Source organism: Pyrus communis, chromosome 12 (genome assembly GCF_963583255.1).
Source record: "Pyrus communis chromosome 12, drPyrComm1.1, whole genome shotgun sequence".
NCBI lineage: Eukaryota > Viridiplantae > Streptophyta > Magnoliopsida > Rosales > Rosaceae > Pyrus > Pyrus communis.
In genome coordinates, this window is record NC_084814.1 from 1,283,108 (window position 1) to 1,298,357 (window position 15,250).

Genomic DNA, 15,250 nt, shown 5'->3' on the forward strand with positions numbered 1-15,250 from the left:
CAGGTGCCTAGGCGGTTTAAGCGGGCGCTTCAGTAGGTCTAAGCGCCCTTTCTAAATTTTCAAACGCCTATGCATTAATCGGGACGGTGACCAATCACCTAGCGCCTAGCCGGCACTAGGCGGGGATTTTTAGAATAGTTATTGGTATAAGTATGTTGTTGTGTTCTTTGTAATTGAACTCTCATCCTTATCAACAAGAAAGAGGGTGATAGATTTACCTTGTTAATGATAATTACCAAAGTTAGACATAATAATATTCTTTCAATAAATGAATGAGCCACGAAAAAATCTATGTCCAGATTCATGAATATTCATGCATGCATGGAAACTAATAGAAAAGGCTTCCATATAAAACCAAGGGTGGATAATATCAAATACTCATCCAACAAACTCACGTTTTACAATTTTTTCTTAATTTAATTTGCTAATTTGCTAATATGATTCCCTCCACCAAATTTCACATTGTAAATTTGTTGGCAGTCATAAATTTCACATCCAATGTATATATATCAAAATGGTCTCTACTGATTTTTGTATATCATGCAACCTAAGAGCATTAACTTTCTAACGTGGAGTAAATCTAAGAAAATTTATGAGGAGGTTCCTTGCAAGTAGTATAAATACCGGTCAGTGGAGTTGGGGTTAGGCAAGCAATTAAGCAAACTGTAGAGCTCCTCCTTAAGCAAACCCTAGGGCACGTACTTGTGCCCTAGCTAGCCACCATGTCTCGAAAGAAGGTGAAGCTTGCCTACATCCAAAACCACCCGACTCGAAAACTAACATTCAAAAAAAGAAAGAAGGGTTTCATGAAAAAGATGAGTGAAATCACTACCCTTTGTGATGTTGAGGCCTGTGCTGTCGTTTACGGACAGAACGATACTCAGCCTGAGGTTTGGCCATCTCCTTCGGGAGTACAAAGCACATACGCCAAGTTTAGGACAATGCCGTCAATGGAGCAGACCAAAAAGCAGCTGAACATGGAGGCTTTTCTGAGGCAGCAGATCGAGAAGGCAAAGGACCAGCTGAGGAAACAGAAGAAGGAGAATCGGGAGAAAGAAATGTCAATCCTGATGAGTCAGTGTCTAACTGAGAGGTCCCTGCAAGATCTGAATATGGGGGATCTGAATGACCTAGGGTGGGTGGTTGACCACAAAGTGGAGGAGATAAACAGAAAAGTGAAGAAAGTGCAGGAAGAGCTGGCTCAAAACGAGAACAATCATGTCCAAGTAGTACCAACACCACCACCACCACCACCACCAGCGACTAGTGGCAGAATAATGCACATGCAACAAGCTCAGTCGGCTGCACCGATGGAGATAATGACTCCACAAGACCAGCAGCCGCAAGAGCAGATGGCGGGCCTTGGAGCAAACACTGGGGACAAATTTCTGCAGTTTGGGAGTTAGAACCACCATGTTATGTGGTCTAATCCATTTCACCCTTGAACGTCGGCGTACTGTTCAGTTTTCTTGTGATATGAACTACACAGGGAGTTAATTTTGTAGTTTTTTTTTTAATAATTATGTCATTTCTTTTACGCAGGTTTCTTTTGAGATCAACCACAGGGAGACTTTTTTGTTTTTTGTTTTTGTTTTTATTTATTTATTTATTTTATAAGTATGTAGACTAGAAGGATGTTGTTTTTATTTAATTTCAGTAATTTTTACGTCATGGATCCAATTTCTTCGCTACTAATAAAATAAGCAGTTCATTGAACGTCGGCGTACTGTTCAGTTTTCTTGTGATATGAACTACACAAGGAGTTAATTTTGTAGTTTTTTTTTTTAATAATTATGTCATTTCTTTTACGCAGGTTTCTTTTGAGATCAACCACAGGGAGACTTTTTTGTTTTTTGTTTTTGTTTTTATTTATTTATTTTTTAAGTATGTAGACTAGAAGGATGTTGTTTTTTATTTAATTTCAGTAATTTTTACGTCATGGATCCAATTTCTTCGCTACTAATAAAATAAGCAGTTCATCCCTTGGATTTTTTTTTCTTTTTTCAACTGGGTAATGCTAGAAACCAACTTTTTAAAATAATTTTGTAATCATATGATGTGATTGTTGATGATCGTATTATTATTTTGGTGTTGACTAACAAGTTTATTTTCTATTGGTAACACATCATATATTTTGTAAATTTATCTTGGGTTAACATTTTAAAAACTCAACAAATGCTCTTAATTAAGAAGATGACAAGAGACTAGAAATTTATTAAATGAGGATAACATGGAAAATTTGAGAAGCCAAGGGCAAAGATTCTCATGTTCTATTAGATAGAAGTGAAACTTACTTATCTTAGTTAGAGCAGAATAGGACGACATGAGCTGCGGGACAAATGAACAACCTCATAATGAGATAAATACATTCTTGCGAGTAACAGTTGCGCCATCAAAATAAATTAAAAACATAAGGAAAACTCCATGCTTCTATCAATCATTGAGTTCTAAGCAGTCAAGAGCTTACATATCAAAACTCATAATATTTCTAATATCTTTCCCGTTACAAAGGCAATTAATTTTTCCAAAGTATTAGAGTAGGAATGCCTTATGAAGTGGCTTAAATGTAAACAGCCCTAATACTCTGGACCAAAATAAAACAATGAATAATATTTGGGTAAATTACACTTTACCACCTTAGATTTGGGGTCTATTGCCTTATGAAGGGGCTTAAATGTAAAAAGCCCTAATACTCTGGACCAAAATAAAACAATGAATAATATTTGGGTAAATTACACTTTACCACCTCAGGTTTGGGGTCTATTGCAACCTCATACAACATCTTTAGAAAATTTCACTTTCATACCTCCAGTACTATTTTATTTCAATATAATACATCCGTTACATTTTTCATCTATTAATTCGTTAAGAGCTGACGTGACTACCACATTTATGCCACGTGGTTGCCAAATTTATGCCACGTGGCAAAAAAATAATTTTTTTTATTCATTTAAAATATTATAATAATTTACCCAATTAAAAAAAAAAAACTAAAAACACAAAAACCCATTCCCCCGACCACTTCCCTCTCCTCCACTCTCTTCACCTCCCCTCTCATCCAAAAACCCACCCCCACCTCCCCCTTCAACGATTGAAACATGGTCTTGGGCCTTTGGACTACGCCTCGTGACCCCACAGAATCCACAAGCAGCATGACAAACACCAACGATCCTCTTCGGCAATGCTGCTGCGAGAAGCCGTGGAAGAGGTCCTATTGGAGGTCGCCATTGTCCGGTGAGACTAAGCCTCCAGCAGCAGAAGAAAATGGAAAGGATGCAAGTGAAGGTGCAGTAGAAGGAGGCGGAGAAGGTCGAAAGGGATGGAGATGCAATCGCCATTGATGGAGGCTCAAGCTTTCAGGAATCAAAAATGGGGGTGTGTGGTGGTTTTGTTGGGAGAAATGAATGAGCGAAGGGGTTTCTGGGAAATGGGTTTATGGGGGTGGTGTTAGAATCTAAAGAGAGATTCAATAAGAAAGATAGAGAGAGAAAAGAGAGAAATGAAGTTGTATGTTTTCATTACTTGAATAATGTTACATTTTGGTATATATACCATCATTTACATATAGGATAACTACCTACCTTATTGACTAAGTAAGGTATGGAAAACTTCTCACAACAACTCTAACAACACTACTTAGCATCATTTTACATTACTACCCTTAATATCCCCCTTCAAACTAAGTTGAGGTAGCCGAAGAGAAAGTTTGTCTCAGAGAAGAAGGAACCGATCCTTGGATAATGCTTTAGTGCAAATATTTGCAGTTTGATCCTTTGTACAGACAAATTGCATTGTGATAGAATTTGCCAAGACTTTCTCCCGAATGAAGTGGTGGTCAATCTCCACATGCTTGGTTTGAGCATGAAAAAGGGGATTCTTAGCAAGAGAAATAGCAGATATGTTGTCACACCAAAGTTTAGGAGGACAAGGAAGAACAAGACCAATATCAACTAACAATTTGCAAATCCAAGTTAACTCAGCAGCAGTGGTAGCTAAAGATAGGTATTCCGCTTCAGTTGATGATCTAGCCACGGTAGGTTGTTTCTTGGCACTCTAACTTATAAGTGAATCACCCAGAAAAATATAGAAACCACCTGTGGATCGCTGATCTGCATATGAAAAACTATGAATACTGAGAGGTGCAAAGCATTTTGGAAACCAGAGACCAAGGGAAATAGTGCCCTTCAAATATCTGAAAATGCGTTTGACAGCCTGGAAATGAGATTCTCGTGGACATTGCATGAACCGACAGACGAGATTTACTACAAAAGACAAGTCTAGTGGAGTCTAGGTTAAGTATTGAAGCCCTCCAACTAAGGATATGTATTCTTCTGGATTGGACAGTAATGGAGAAGAGTGATCCAATTTAGTTGTGCTTAATGGAGTGACACATGGTTTAGCACCCTCCATTTGTGCCTTCTTGAGAAGATCCAAAATATATTTAGTTTGAGAGATGAATATACCCTTGGAAGATCTCTTGACCTTAATGCCTAAAAAGTAATGAAGTGATCCCAAATCCTTAACAAGAAATAACTCACAGAGTTGAGAAATCACAGTTTTACATGCTGCAGAATCTGGTCCAGTAACTAAAATATCATCAACATGCACTAAGACATATACCACTGAAGCATCTTTCTTGACCAATAAAGAATGGTCATTTTAGGAGCCAAATAATCCAATAGAGTGTAATGCAGCTGTTAACTTGGCATACCAAGCTCGGGGAGTCTGTTTGAGGCCATACAACAACTTGTGCAATTTACAAACATGATGTGGTTGAGCAAGATCTTCAAACCCGGGAGTTTGAACCATGAAAACAGACTCAGTGAGATTACCATGAAGAAATGCATTACTAACATCAAACTAATTGATGAACCAATCAAATTTAGCTGCTAGAGTTAAGAGAAGGTGAATGGTAATAGGTTTTGCAACCGGACTGAAGGTTTCATTATAATCCAGACCTTGTTGCTGATGAAATCCTTTAGCAACAAGACGAGCTTTGTACTTGTCAATTAAACCATCAGGCTTTCTTTTAATACAAAAAACCCATTTACACCCTACCAAGTTTTGAGAGGAATCATGAGGTACCAAAGACTATGTACTAGTTTGAAGTAGAGCATTGAACTCTTCCTGTATAGCTTGCCTCCAGTGCAAGTGTTTAGATGCTTGAAGATATGTGGAAAGTGTGTAATCAAGAGATAGATGAGATGGGAGAGGATGTTTGGTTGCTAAAAGAGCCTTAGGTTTGAAAATACCAGACTTAGACCTAGTTGTCATATGATGAATATTAGTTATAGGAGGAGGAGGGTGAATAGGTAAGGAGTGAGGTAAGGAATATGAGAGTGAAGGAGTAAGCAAAGTAGGTAAGGGATTGGATTGTGGGGGTGGGTTTAATAAAACAGATGATGAAAAAGGATTAAAGGAATGTGTGAAAGTTAATGAGGTTGGGATGGATGGGGAATTGGAAATAGGTTGAATTGGAGGAAAATGATTCACAGTGGATTGGTGATGATGAAATGGAAATGTGTGTTCATCAAAGATTACATGTCTGGAAATATAAAGTTTTCTAGTGTGAGCATCCAAACATCTATAGCCTTTATGATTGAGGCTATATCCCAAAAATACACAAGGTTTGCTTTTAGGATCAAGCTTAGAGGATGTGTAAGGTTTTAACCAAGGAAAAACCTTCAACCAAAGACCTTAAGAGTTGTGTAATCTGGTGGTTTATGAAATAATAGTTCCCAAGGAGATGGTTTACCAGCAGTGGGCGTTCGATTGATGAGATTAAGTGTTGTTGAACATGTTTCAACCCAATAGATGTGAGGAACTTAAGATGTTGCAAGAATAGTCCGGGCAGTTTCAACCAAATGCCTGTGCTTTCTTTCAGCACAACCATTTTGTTCTGGAGTATAAAGGCATTAGAGTTGATGAGAGATCCCATGTGTTTTAAAGAAATCAGAGAAGTTGTTATTGACAAATTCACCACCAGAGTCAGATCGCACAGTAATAACCTAGAATCCCAACATGTTTTCAACCACAGATTTGAAATGAACAAATGTACTGAAAACTTCAGATTTGTACTTCAATGGAAAGAACCAAGAATACTTGGTAAAATCATCAACCAATAGAAGATAATACCGATATCCATTAACAGAAGAAATGGGTGCAGGACCCCATACATCAATGTGCAATAGCTCAAGAGGTTTGCTTACGTTACAAGAAACATAGGTAAATGATTTTCGAGAACATTTACCAAAGCACAACTGGAGCACACAACTTTATTGATCCTATCTGAAAGAGAGATATTAGACTTTGAAGTTAATTTATTTAAAATCTTGAATGAGGGATGGCCTAAAAGTTGATGCCAGATGCCCTGAGAAACTTTAGTACTGGCCACATAAGCATGATGATGGTTAGCAACAGAAGATGCCAGAAAAGGATAAAATCTAGCTTTGACAGGGCCTTTAAAAGGCTCATTCCCCGAAGTGAGATCCTTCACAATGAAGTGAAAGGGATATAGATGAATGGAGCACCAATTATCAACTATAAATCGATTTGCAGAAATCAAATCTTGTTTCAAATCAGGAACATGCAGCACATTGTTCAAATCAAATGTATGAGTAGAAGTATGAAGACTAGAAGAACCAGAGTGAGTAATAGGTAAACCTTTGCCATCGCCAATATAGACCTGCTCAGGACCATTGTAGGATTCAGGACTTTCAAGATTTGTGTAAGAATTGGTCATATGAGAATTGGCACCAATATCAAGAAGCCATGTTGGAGCAGTGGAAGAAGTGTGTGCATGAAATGCTGTCTGTGAATTCTTGTTGCCATAACTAGGATTCACATGATGCGGACAATCAATAGTCTCATGATCAAATTGACGACAAATTTGACATGAATTTCTTCTGTTGAAATTATTGAAATTGGATATGGAGCCACGATTATTCTTCTGTTGACCGGGACGGGAGAAATTCTGGCGAGAATTGTAGGATCGAGAGTTATTGTGGCGATGCTGAAAATTTCTAGGGTTAGAAAAATTTCAATCCATGCCACGTCCTTGTGAAGAATTGAAATTGGAGCTCTGTTGAACATAATACGCCTGAGAATTGGAGTCACCGAGTGGTGTAGGAAGAATGCCGACAGAGGAATTATAAGCTTAAAATGGTGTTGATGGAGAAACCTTCTTGTGATTTGCCAATTAAATATCCTTACTGAGCAGCAAGCCGTGTAACTCATCAATAGTGGTTGAACCACGACGAAACTAAATAGTATCAACAAAAGCATCATATTCAGGCGGTAATCCTTGAAGAATAACATAGATGAGTTTCGAATCATCAATCGGAGCACCAGCAGTCGTAAGAGCATCAACGATTTCTTCAATTTGTTGAAGATAAGTAGTCGCAGTGAAATCGCCTTTAGCAATTGTTCGAAGGTGAGAACAAAGTTCATGAATGTGGGATTGAGATAATGTCGCAAGGCGATACTCCAATTTTGCCCATAGATCACGAGCAGAGGTAACACCAACAGTGTAAGGGATCGGAGAATCCGATAGTGTGGAATTGATCCAGATCAGAATGTTCTGATTGTTCTCAAACCACGTTACATATTAAGGATTCATAGTCGAAGTGCAATTTCCTGAAGAATCAAGAAGATACTTAGGCGGCGCCACCATGGAACCATCAATTAGTCCAATGAGATTATACCGACGAAAGATCGATGCAAATAAAGCACTCTAGGTGATCCAATTTGTAGTTGTCGGTTTGATCGGGACCAGCGAGCCAATGTTCTGAATTGTGATCGAAGAATTGATCGAATTAGGGCACGAATTTGGGGCTAAAGAATTTGCAGGAGATGGCTGTGATGTAGAATCAGAGAGAGGTGAAGGAGACACTGCCATTGTTAGTAGTGTAGAAAATCAAGAAGAGAGACCATAGAGAACGCAGGGAGACGAAAGATCGTCAGAGGTCGTTAGACACCGATGATAGATACCATGTTAGAATCTAGAGAAAAATTCAATAAGAAAGATAAAAAGAGAAGAGAGAAATGAAGTTGTATGTTTTCATTACTTGAATAATGTTACACTTCGGTATATATACCATCATTTACATATAGGATAAGTACCTACCTTATTGACTAAGTAAGGTATGGCAAACTTCTCACAACAACTCTAACAACACTACTCAGCATCATTTTACGTTACTACCCTTAATAGGTGGGAAGGGAGGTGGGGTGGGGGGGATGGGGGTTGCAGGGGATGGGGTGGGATAAGGTGTTTGGGTTGTAGGGAAAGGGAAGGGCTTTGGGAAGAAGATAGGTTTTTTTTAAATTTTTTTAATTGGGTAAATTATTATAATATTTTAATGAATAAAAAAAATTACCATGTTGCACAAATGTGGCAGTCATGTCAACTCTTGACAGATCAATGGATGAAAAATGTAACGAATGTATTATATTGAAATAAAATAGTACTTGAGAAATGAAAGTAAAATGTTTTAAAGACGTTGTATGAGGTTACAATAGACTCTACACCTGAGATGGTAAACTGTAATTTACCTATAATATTTTGGACAATAAGAAATAATGAAATATATTTATATATTAAAAACAAAAAGAATAATTTTAGAAAATGAATAATTCGGGGGAAGATTGTGTTTTAAACGGCGCACTTATCAAATTTGGTCCTCCGGATTCTCCTGCAAAGAGAAGCAGGGTCTCCTCTCCTGGTCAAGGCCATCCAGACCATCCAATCATCCGACGGGGCCGACGAAGATGGAGTACCGCAACAAACTTGTCCTCGCTCCCATGGTTCGCGTCGTCAGTACTTCTAAACCCTAAACCCTTTTTCCTTTTCTTTTTTTTTGCTTGAATTTCAGTGAAAAATTAACCTTCTAATTCATGTTATTTACGTACAAATTTTGAAATTGGCTAGGGGACTTTGCCGTTTCGATTACTAGCTGCTGAATATGGAGCTGATATAACCTACGGTGAAGAAATTATCGACCATAAACTTGTCAAATGCGACCGCAGATTCAATGGTATGATAACCTTTTTCATTTTTCTCACTTGTTCACAAATTACTATATATATATATATATTTGTTTCCTGAAGATTTATGGAGCAAAGAATTTGACCATTTTGGTTGTGGGGTGCTTAATTTTGGGAATTTTTGTGTAATGTTTGTTGCTTAGAGAAATTAGGATCCGTTGATTTTGTGGAGAGAGGTACTGGAAGTGTTGTTTTCAGGACATGCGATGCGGAAAAGAATCGAGTGGTGTTTCAGATTGGTACTTCCAATGCCGTAAGGGCTCTCAAAGCTGCTGAGATCGTGTGAGTTGATTGTTGCATTGCGTCGTTCTCTTTTTCTTTCGAAGTTAGTATTTTTATGTGTTTATCGTAAAAATGTAATTAGGTACTAGTAGACAGAGTTATTATGTTGGAACTTTAACTTGAAAGTCTGTCGTCTTTTGGTTGTGGAACTTAGATCAATGGCCTTGTGATCAATATGGTATCAATCTAAGTTATTAGGATCACGCGATCGGTATGGGAAGTGACTGTATGCACCTGTGCTCTCCATACACTCAGTGTTGACTTGATTGGTTTGCTATTTGAGTTTGGGGTTCATATTGAATCACTTATTACTTGTGTAGACAGTGCAAAGTTTTGAAGTAGATCAGGATGTAGTTGCATGAATACATGGATTTCAGCATACAAGCCTATAAATCAACAAGTTAAAGCATTTAGTAATCGAATAGCTGTATTTGCACAACTTTTGCTTAAGTTATTATACGTTAACATGCTTTCTTAAAAAGGAAGAAAAATGCTATAACTATATCATGTTTCTAAGTTATATGTTTCGATTTTGACTTTCATTTATTGATTCTTCCACATATTTCGTTGTATGTTGGACATGGTAGTATTAAGGAAATTTATGAAAGTGATACATTAATGAGAATTGTATATGCATTTGAAAGAAAAAAGTGATATTCCTTTGTTTTAAAATATTGTGTTTGTTCACCTAGAAAACAGATTGTCATTTTGATGGTAAAGATATGGAAATGGTCTAAATCTGTACAGGTGGAGAGGAAACTTCACCCACATTTTATTTTTCCTTATTCTACCTTATTTAGTAAATGTGGGTGCCAAAAAGTACTAAATGTGTGAATGAGTAGTCAATGCAAGCGTTATTAGGGTTGTTTCTGTTAGCTTGAGCCTGGTTTATTTGTCATACTAATGCATGCATGTGACTAAATGGGAGAATGTATATAACCGTGGTAGGTCTACCAAGATTTGTGATAAATAAGGTTGTTTTTAATGGTAATCCTCCAAAGATTTGGATAGAATTGGATCAACCTTGGATCTAGTTTCTTTGAAAGTATCAGGTTTGAGCTTACAATTGGTTTTCAAAATGTGACTATAGCTTTGTTTGGGTTTCATTCATATAGCAGTGGTCTGGTATCTTCTCTTCCCACAGGAACCTGTTGCGTATCTGTTTCTTCTCATGTCCAATCTGATTCTGCATACTCATTTTGGACAAAACACCCATATGTGTGATATGGGTCTGTGTCCATCTCAGTGTAATGCTTGTCTCAACTGTGGCTAGTATACTTATGGACCTTTTTCTTTTAGGTGTAAAGATGTCGCAGCAGTGGATATAAACATGGGTTGTCCAAAGTCATTTTCTGTGAGTGGAGGAATGGGTGCTGCACTGTTGACCAAACCAGATCTTATTCATGATGTAAATAATCTTATCCACTTAAGATTCTTTTTCTTTCCATCTGCAGAGTGCTTGCAGTTAATTTCTAACTTCCTCTTTTCCTTTCTAAGTTCAGATTTTGACTACATTATTGCGAAACCTAAGTATACCGGTAACTTGTAAGATTCGACTACTAAAATCATCTCAGGATACTGTTGAATTGGCTAGGAGAATTGAAAAAACTGGAGTTACTGCTCTTGCTGTCCATGGAAGGTAATCTCTCATATACCCTGTTGGTAAAGTTTGGCTTTTTGTCTAGTACATTTCTACATTATCATTTTAATTACGCCCTTGCCCAACTGTATGGTTATGGATGGAATCTATATAAATGGATGAAATTGCACTCTGATTAACTATCTCTTCTGTTATGATTTCCCTGCCTTATTATCTCCTAACCGTAACATGCAAGCCATAGTTGAACTTTAATAGAACCATATTTAAGCTCACCATATCAACAACATTGGAAACCAACAAACAAGCCATCCTTACCCGCAGTTACTGTTTGTTTCGGGTCCTGGATAAATATATAAATAAAATTCCTTTAGATCCCAAGATTTACATCTGCTTTGCTGTCCTACGTAGAGGTTGTCATTCTAATATGTTAGTATGTAAGTGATTAGATCTTGAGTTGTAACAGCTTAATAAAATTGGGCCCAACAAAGAAAAGTAAAAATGCTTAGTGAAAAGAACAGGAAAAGGCGGATAACATTTGCGCGTATTTGAGGAAGAAGAAATTTCATGGTAGTTTTTGTTGGGGGTCCATCATTAGGAGGCTAACACCATTCTAGTCCTGTGCTTTTAGCTTTGAGTCTTCTGACAACATTTGGTTCCGGGATTGTGGGAGAAGGATGTGAAGTTCAGGATGAGACATTGCTAACATAAGTGAGGAGAAATTTTTGGAGTAGGTGAGGAAGTGAAAGTATCAACTGTGGAGTTTGTGAGAGTGAAGTAAAATGAGAACACCTAGGGCCTACGTTTTGAACTGAACACTTATGACCGAACATTTATGGCCTACCCTAATTCTACTTTTTGACAACCATAAATTTCAAGTGGGTCATGAAAAACAAGTGTATTAGCAGAGGGGATGATATACGTAGCAACAGAGGGAAATAAAAACAAGCTTCAAAGTTGGATATAACAAATGTTAAACAAAATAGAAAGGCATATCTATGTACACTATGGCTTTGCATGTCACATTATAAAGAATGGAAAAATTAGACTGCGTGATGATAGGGTTTTCCTGTCATATTGAGTCACCAAAAATAAAAGGAAATAAGAAATATTTGCATTCCATAACATTATTTAATGCAGGAGGGTTTGTTGCCAGCTTCTATAAAAGTAAAATAACCTCAATATTCTTGTCTCAATTGCATGATTCTTGGTCTAACGTGTTTCTGTTCAATAAAATGCAGAAAAGTTGAGGATAGGCCGCGGGATCCAGCTAAGTGGAGGGAAATTGCTGATGTTGTAGCATCCTTATCCATTCCAGTTATAGCAAATGGCGATGTTTTTGAGTATGAAGATTTTCAGCGTATCAAAGTTGCTACAGGTAGCAATAAGACTATTCAAGTAATCTTAAGATATTAGAATTTCTTTAGGACCATATCATATTTCATGTTGGGGATACAAAATCTTACCTCTGTTATTTCCTTTCTTGCACCACAATACTTATATCTTGGTCCTAAAGAAATACCCGAGCTGAGATTTTAGATCAAGTAGCCTTCATGTTATTTATACTAGCTGGGTTTATATCATTTGTGTCAGGGTTTAATCTATACGATTTGTTATCACATGAGTATCTTAGAAGCCTGCAACATATGTGACCATGCACTTTATGTATTTTTTTTGTCATTAAAATGGTAAAAATGGCACTAATTTCTGTAAAATGGAAAAATCTAGAAAGGCTCAATTCGGATACAAAGGTGTAATAGATGGGTTTGCATTTTGATAGTAAGCTTGACGTGAGTTAGAATACCCTAAAAATACTATATGCAATTTATTTGAGATACCTAGGTTCAGTTGAATTAATCCGTATATTTCTTCTGTCTTCCTATGCAAATTTTATGCAGTGTTAAGATTATACTTGTGTATTTTGAATAAGCCTTAACCAAAAATTTAGATTTGAAATCTCACATCCCTAACGGAACTAAAGATTAGGAGCGTGTATGTGCTGTGTATTCTTGAATACGATTATTGATGGTGCACACAATTGCTAAAGGTACTTCATCTGTGATGGTTGCAAGAGGAGCACTTTGGAATGCTTCAATTTTCTGTCCAAAAGGTAAATTACCATGGGAAGACGTGAAGAGGGAATATGTTAGGAAGGTAAGTGTCTCCTAGTGCTGTGTTTTGTCAGTTGTGCATGATGGAATTAGCTAGTGGTCATTTTCCCTAGTTAACGGATTTCTTTGTGGAAGTACACAAAGGACAGAAAGAAATAAGAGAGTTCTTGAAGACTATGAGCTTGGGATGAAATTCAGTTCTGGGAAGCCCTTTGGGCTTCTGTTTCTAACTTTCTATAGAGTTTAGACTAATTCCTTTCTGTAGCATTTGGCGGGATTGGGTCTCCTTGGTGGTGTAATCTTTTATTATTGTTTCTGGCTCAAGAGAGTTCTGTTGTCCTTTGCCTTCGTGTTTGGTCGTCTTCTTGACCACCTTTTTTACGTTTTCTTTTCTTGCTCCCTTTGGTGCAATCAAAGTGTTTCATGTTATGATTGACTGGAGCTAGGCATGCTGACGTGTTCTTGAACTTCTGACCGCAGAGCATCTTGTGGGATAATGACATTAAAAGCACAAAGCACACACTGAGGGAAATGATAACGCATCATTCGTCCCTTGAACTTGCAGAAGGAAAGGCTGTGATTAAATCAGAATCCTTGATAGATATTGCGTAAGTGTCATTTTAATTGGTCAAAAGAGTGTCATTTATGTGCGTAGGAGTTAAGGTCTTTGGTACCCATTTTTCTGTTAATTGCCTAATTGTACAATTTCTTCCTGTTTTTTGTTATTCTCAGGCGGCTTTATGGAGCGGAGAATTATGAGGTTGTTCAGAACTGATTCTTTGTTATTGAAGAGTAGATAAATATTGACGGTCCTTTCCTTTTTACGCCGGTGTTTGTCCTTGGCCTTCAGGACCACCAAGTGAGTTATGATTTTCAGTTATACATTTCATACATCCACTCTGTTAAGTAGACACCAAGAATGTGTGTGACCGCATATTGGGGCTGCTATTACTAACTGACTGGTTGGATGACGAATTCAATTGGATTGTCTTTTCTTTTTGGTTGGAAGTCGATGGAGGATGTGGCATCACTGGAGTTCCTGTTGATCACATATTCAAATGATCCATCCAATGTTCTCAAACACGCTAAGCACCAGTCGGGCAGTGGGCTAGAGCCCAGCGCCTAGACGGTTGGCAGGGCTTAGACGGGGGCGTAGGTGAATTTAAGTAAATTTATTAATATCGTATAAATAAGTGCCTATTTATACTTAAAAAGATACATAATTGTATTGGATATATAAATTGCAAAATAAATTGACATATAGATTACATAGTATTAGAACATATTGAAAATATGAAGAACAAGTATATAATGAGTGTTATCCTAGTATTAAACAAGTCTCTTACATTTTATTGAAATAAATAAAATACAAAATGAAAGTTATCGATTTTCTATTTAAGTGAAAATCGCGACCTAGACGAGCGTCTAGGTGGGCCACTAGAGCCAATCTAGACGTTCTTTCTTAATTTTAAAATGCCTAGAAAATAAATGTGGCGTTAACACTTAGATGGGAATTTTTAGAACAGTAGAGCCATACATCCACAACTTGATTGATTTGACTCCCACTCCTTTAAAAAAATTCAAAATAAAGCTCACCCATATCAAAATAAAGCCAGGTTCTGTAATTGGGAGGGATTCAAAATCGCTCGGTATTATAACATGAGTGGATTGGTTATACTCCGTGTTTATCTGCTACAGGAAGAAAAGTGATCCAAATGAAAGAAAATCAATCAAACCCCTTCAAAACTAAAGTGAGTAAATTGCACAGTGAGGCTTTCTTCTGGTTCTAAATGAGATATTGAGGTCATGTGTAGTTACAACTTGAGCATTTTCTATGGTATTCTATATACGCTGGATGTTGTTTAAAATTTAAGCGTTAAAAAAAGCTCGGAGTACTCCAAACCATTATAAATTTTTGGGTAAATTATACTTTCATACCTCAGGTTTGAGGTCTATTTCAATTTCTTACAACATCTTCAAAACATTTCACTTTCATACCTTAAGTACTATTTTATTTCAAAATAATACATCCGTTACATTTTCCATCCATTGATCTGTTAAATGCTGACGTGGTTACCACATATATGACATGTGGCTGCCAAATGTCAGCCACATGGCAAATAAAATAATTTTTTAATTTAAAAAAAAAAACCTGAATTTTCTTAAAAAAAAAAAAAAAAAAAATGAAAGAAAGAAAAAAAAAAAAACCAAACCC

At 37.0% G+C, this 15,250-nt stretch overlaps 2 protein-coding genes across 5 annotated transcripts; both read left to right on the forward strand.

The window, feature by feature from the left end:
- The first annotated feature begins 722 nt into the window (after positions 1–722).
- Positions 723–1,406, forward strand: LOC137711253 (agamous-like MADS-box protein AGL80). Its single transcript, XM_068450484.1, has one exon. The coding sequence runs from the start codon at positions 723–725 to the stop codon at positions 1,404–1,406; it is 684 nt and encodes a 227-aa protein (XP_068306585.1).
- A 7,241-nt stretch (positions 1,407–8,647) lies between these two features.
- On the forward strand, positions 8,648–14,318 carry LOC137711428 (uncharacterized). 4 transcript variants are annotated; one of them, XR_011065056.1, is made up of 10 exons: positions 8,648–8,814; positions 8,930–9,035; positions 9,189–9,327; positions 10,627–10,735; positions 10,830–10,966; positions 12,166–12,302; positions 12,972–13,078; positions 13,516–13,643; positions 13,768–13,894; positions 14,045–14,318. XR_011065056.1 is itself a non-coding variant. In XM_068450668.1 (9 exons), exons 1-9 carry the CDS (start codon positions 8,770–8,772, stop codon positions 13,808–13,810), a joined length of 951 nt encoding a protein of 316 aa, XP_068306769.1. In that variant the 5' UTR covers positions 8,648–8,769; the 3' UTR covers positions 13,811–14,318. The 4 variants fall into 4 exon arrangements, 3 of the variants coding, with proteins under 3 accessions (XP_068306769.1, XP_068306771.1, XP_068306770.1); XM_068450668.1 differs by having other exon boundaries at positions 13,768–14,318; XM_068450670.1 differs by having other exon boundaries at positions 10,902–10,966; positions 13,768–14,318.
- The last annotated feature ends 932 nt before the right edge of the window (positions 14,319–15,250 follow it).

What these genes read in the sequence shown, in the direction of transcription:
- LOC137711253 (XM_068450484.1), top strand. Translation starts at nt 723, where the DNA reads ATGTCTCGAAAGAAGGTGAAGCTTGCCTACATCCAAAACCACCCGACT.
- LOC137711428 (XM_068450668.1), top strand. Translation starts at nt 8,770, where the DNA reads ATGGAGTACCGCAACAAACTTGTCCTCGCTCCCATGGTTCGCGTC. An exon ending in GCGTATCAAAGTTGCTACAG is followed by an intron (nt 12,303 to 12,971) that starts GTAGCAATAAGA and finishes CAATTGCTAAAG; the next exon opens with GTACTTCATCTGTGATGGTT. An exon ending in AGAGGGAATATGTTAGGAAG is followed by an intron (nt 13,079 to 13,515) that starts GTAAGTGTCTCC and finishes TTCTGACCGCAG; the next exon opens with AGCATCTTGTGGGATAATGA.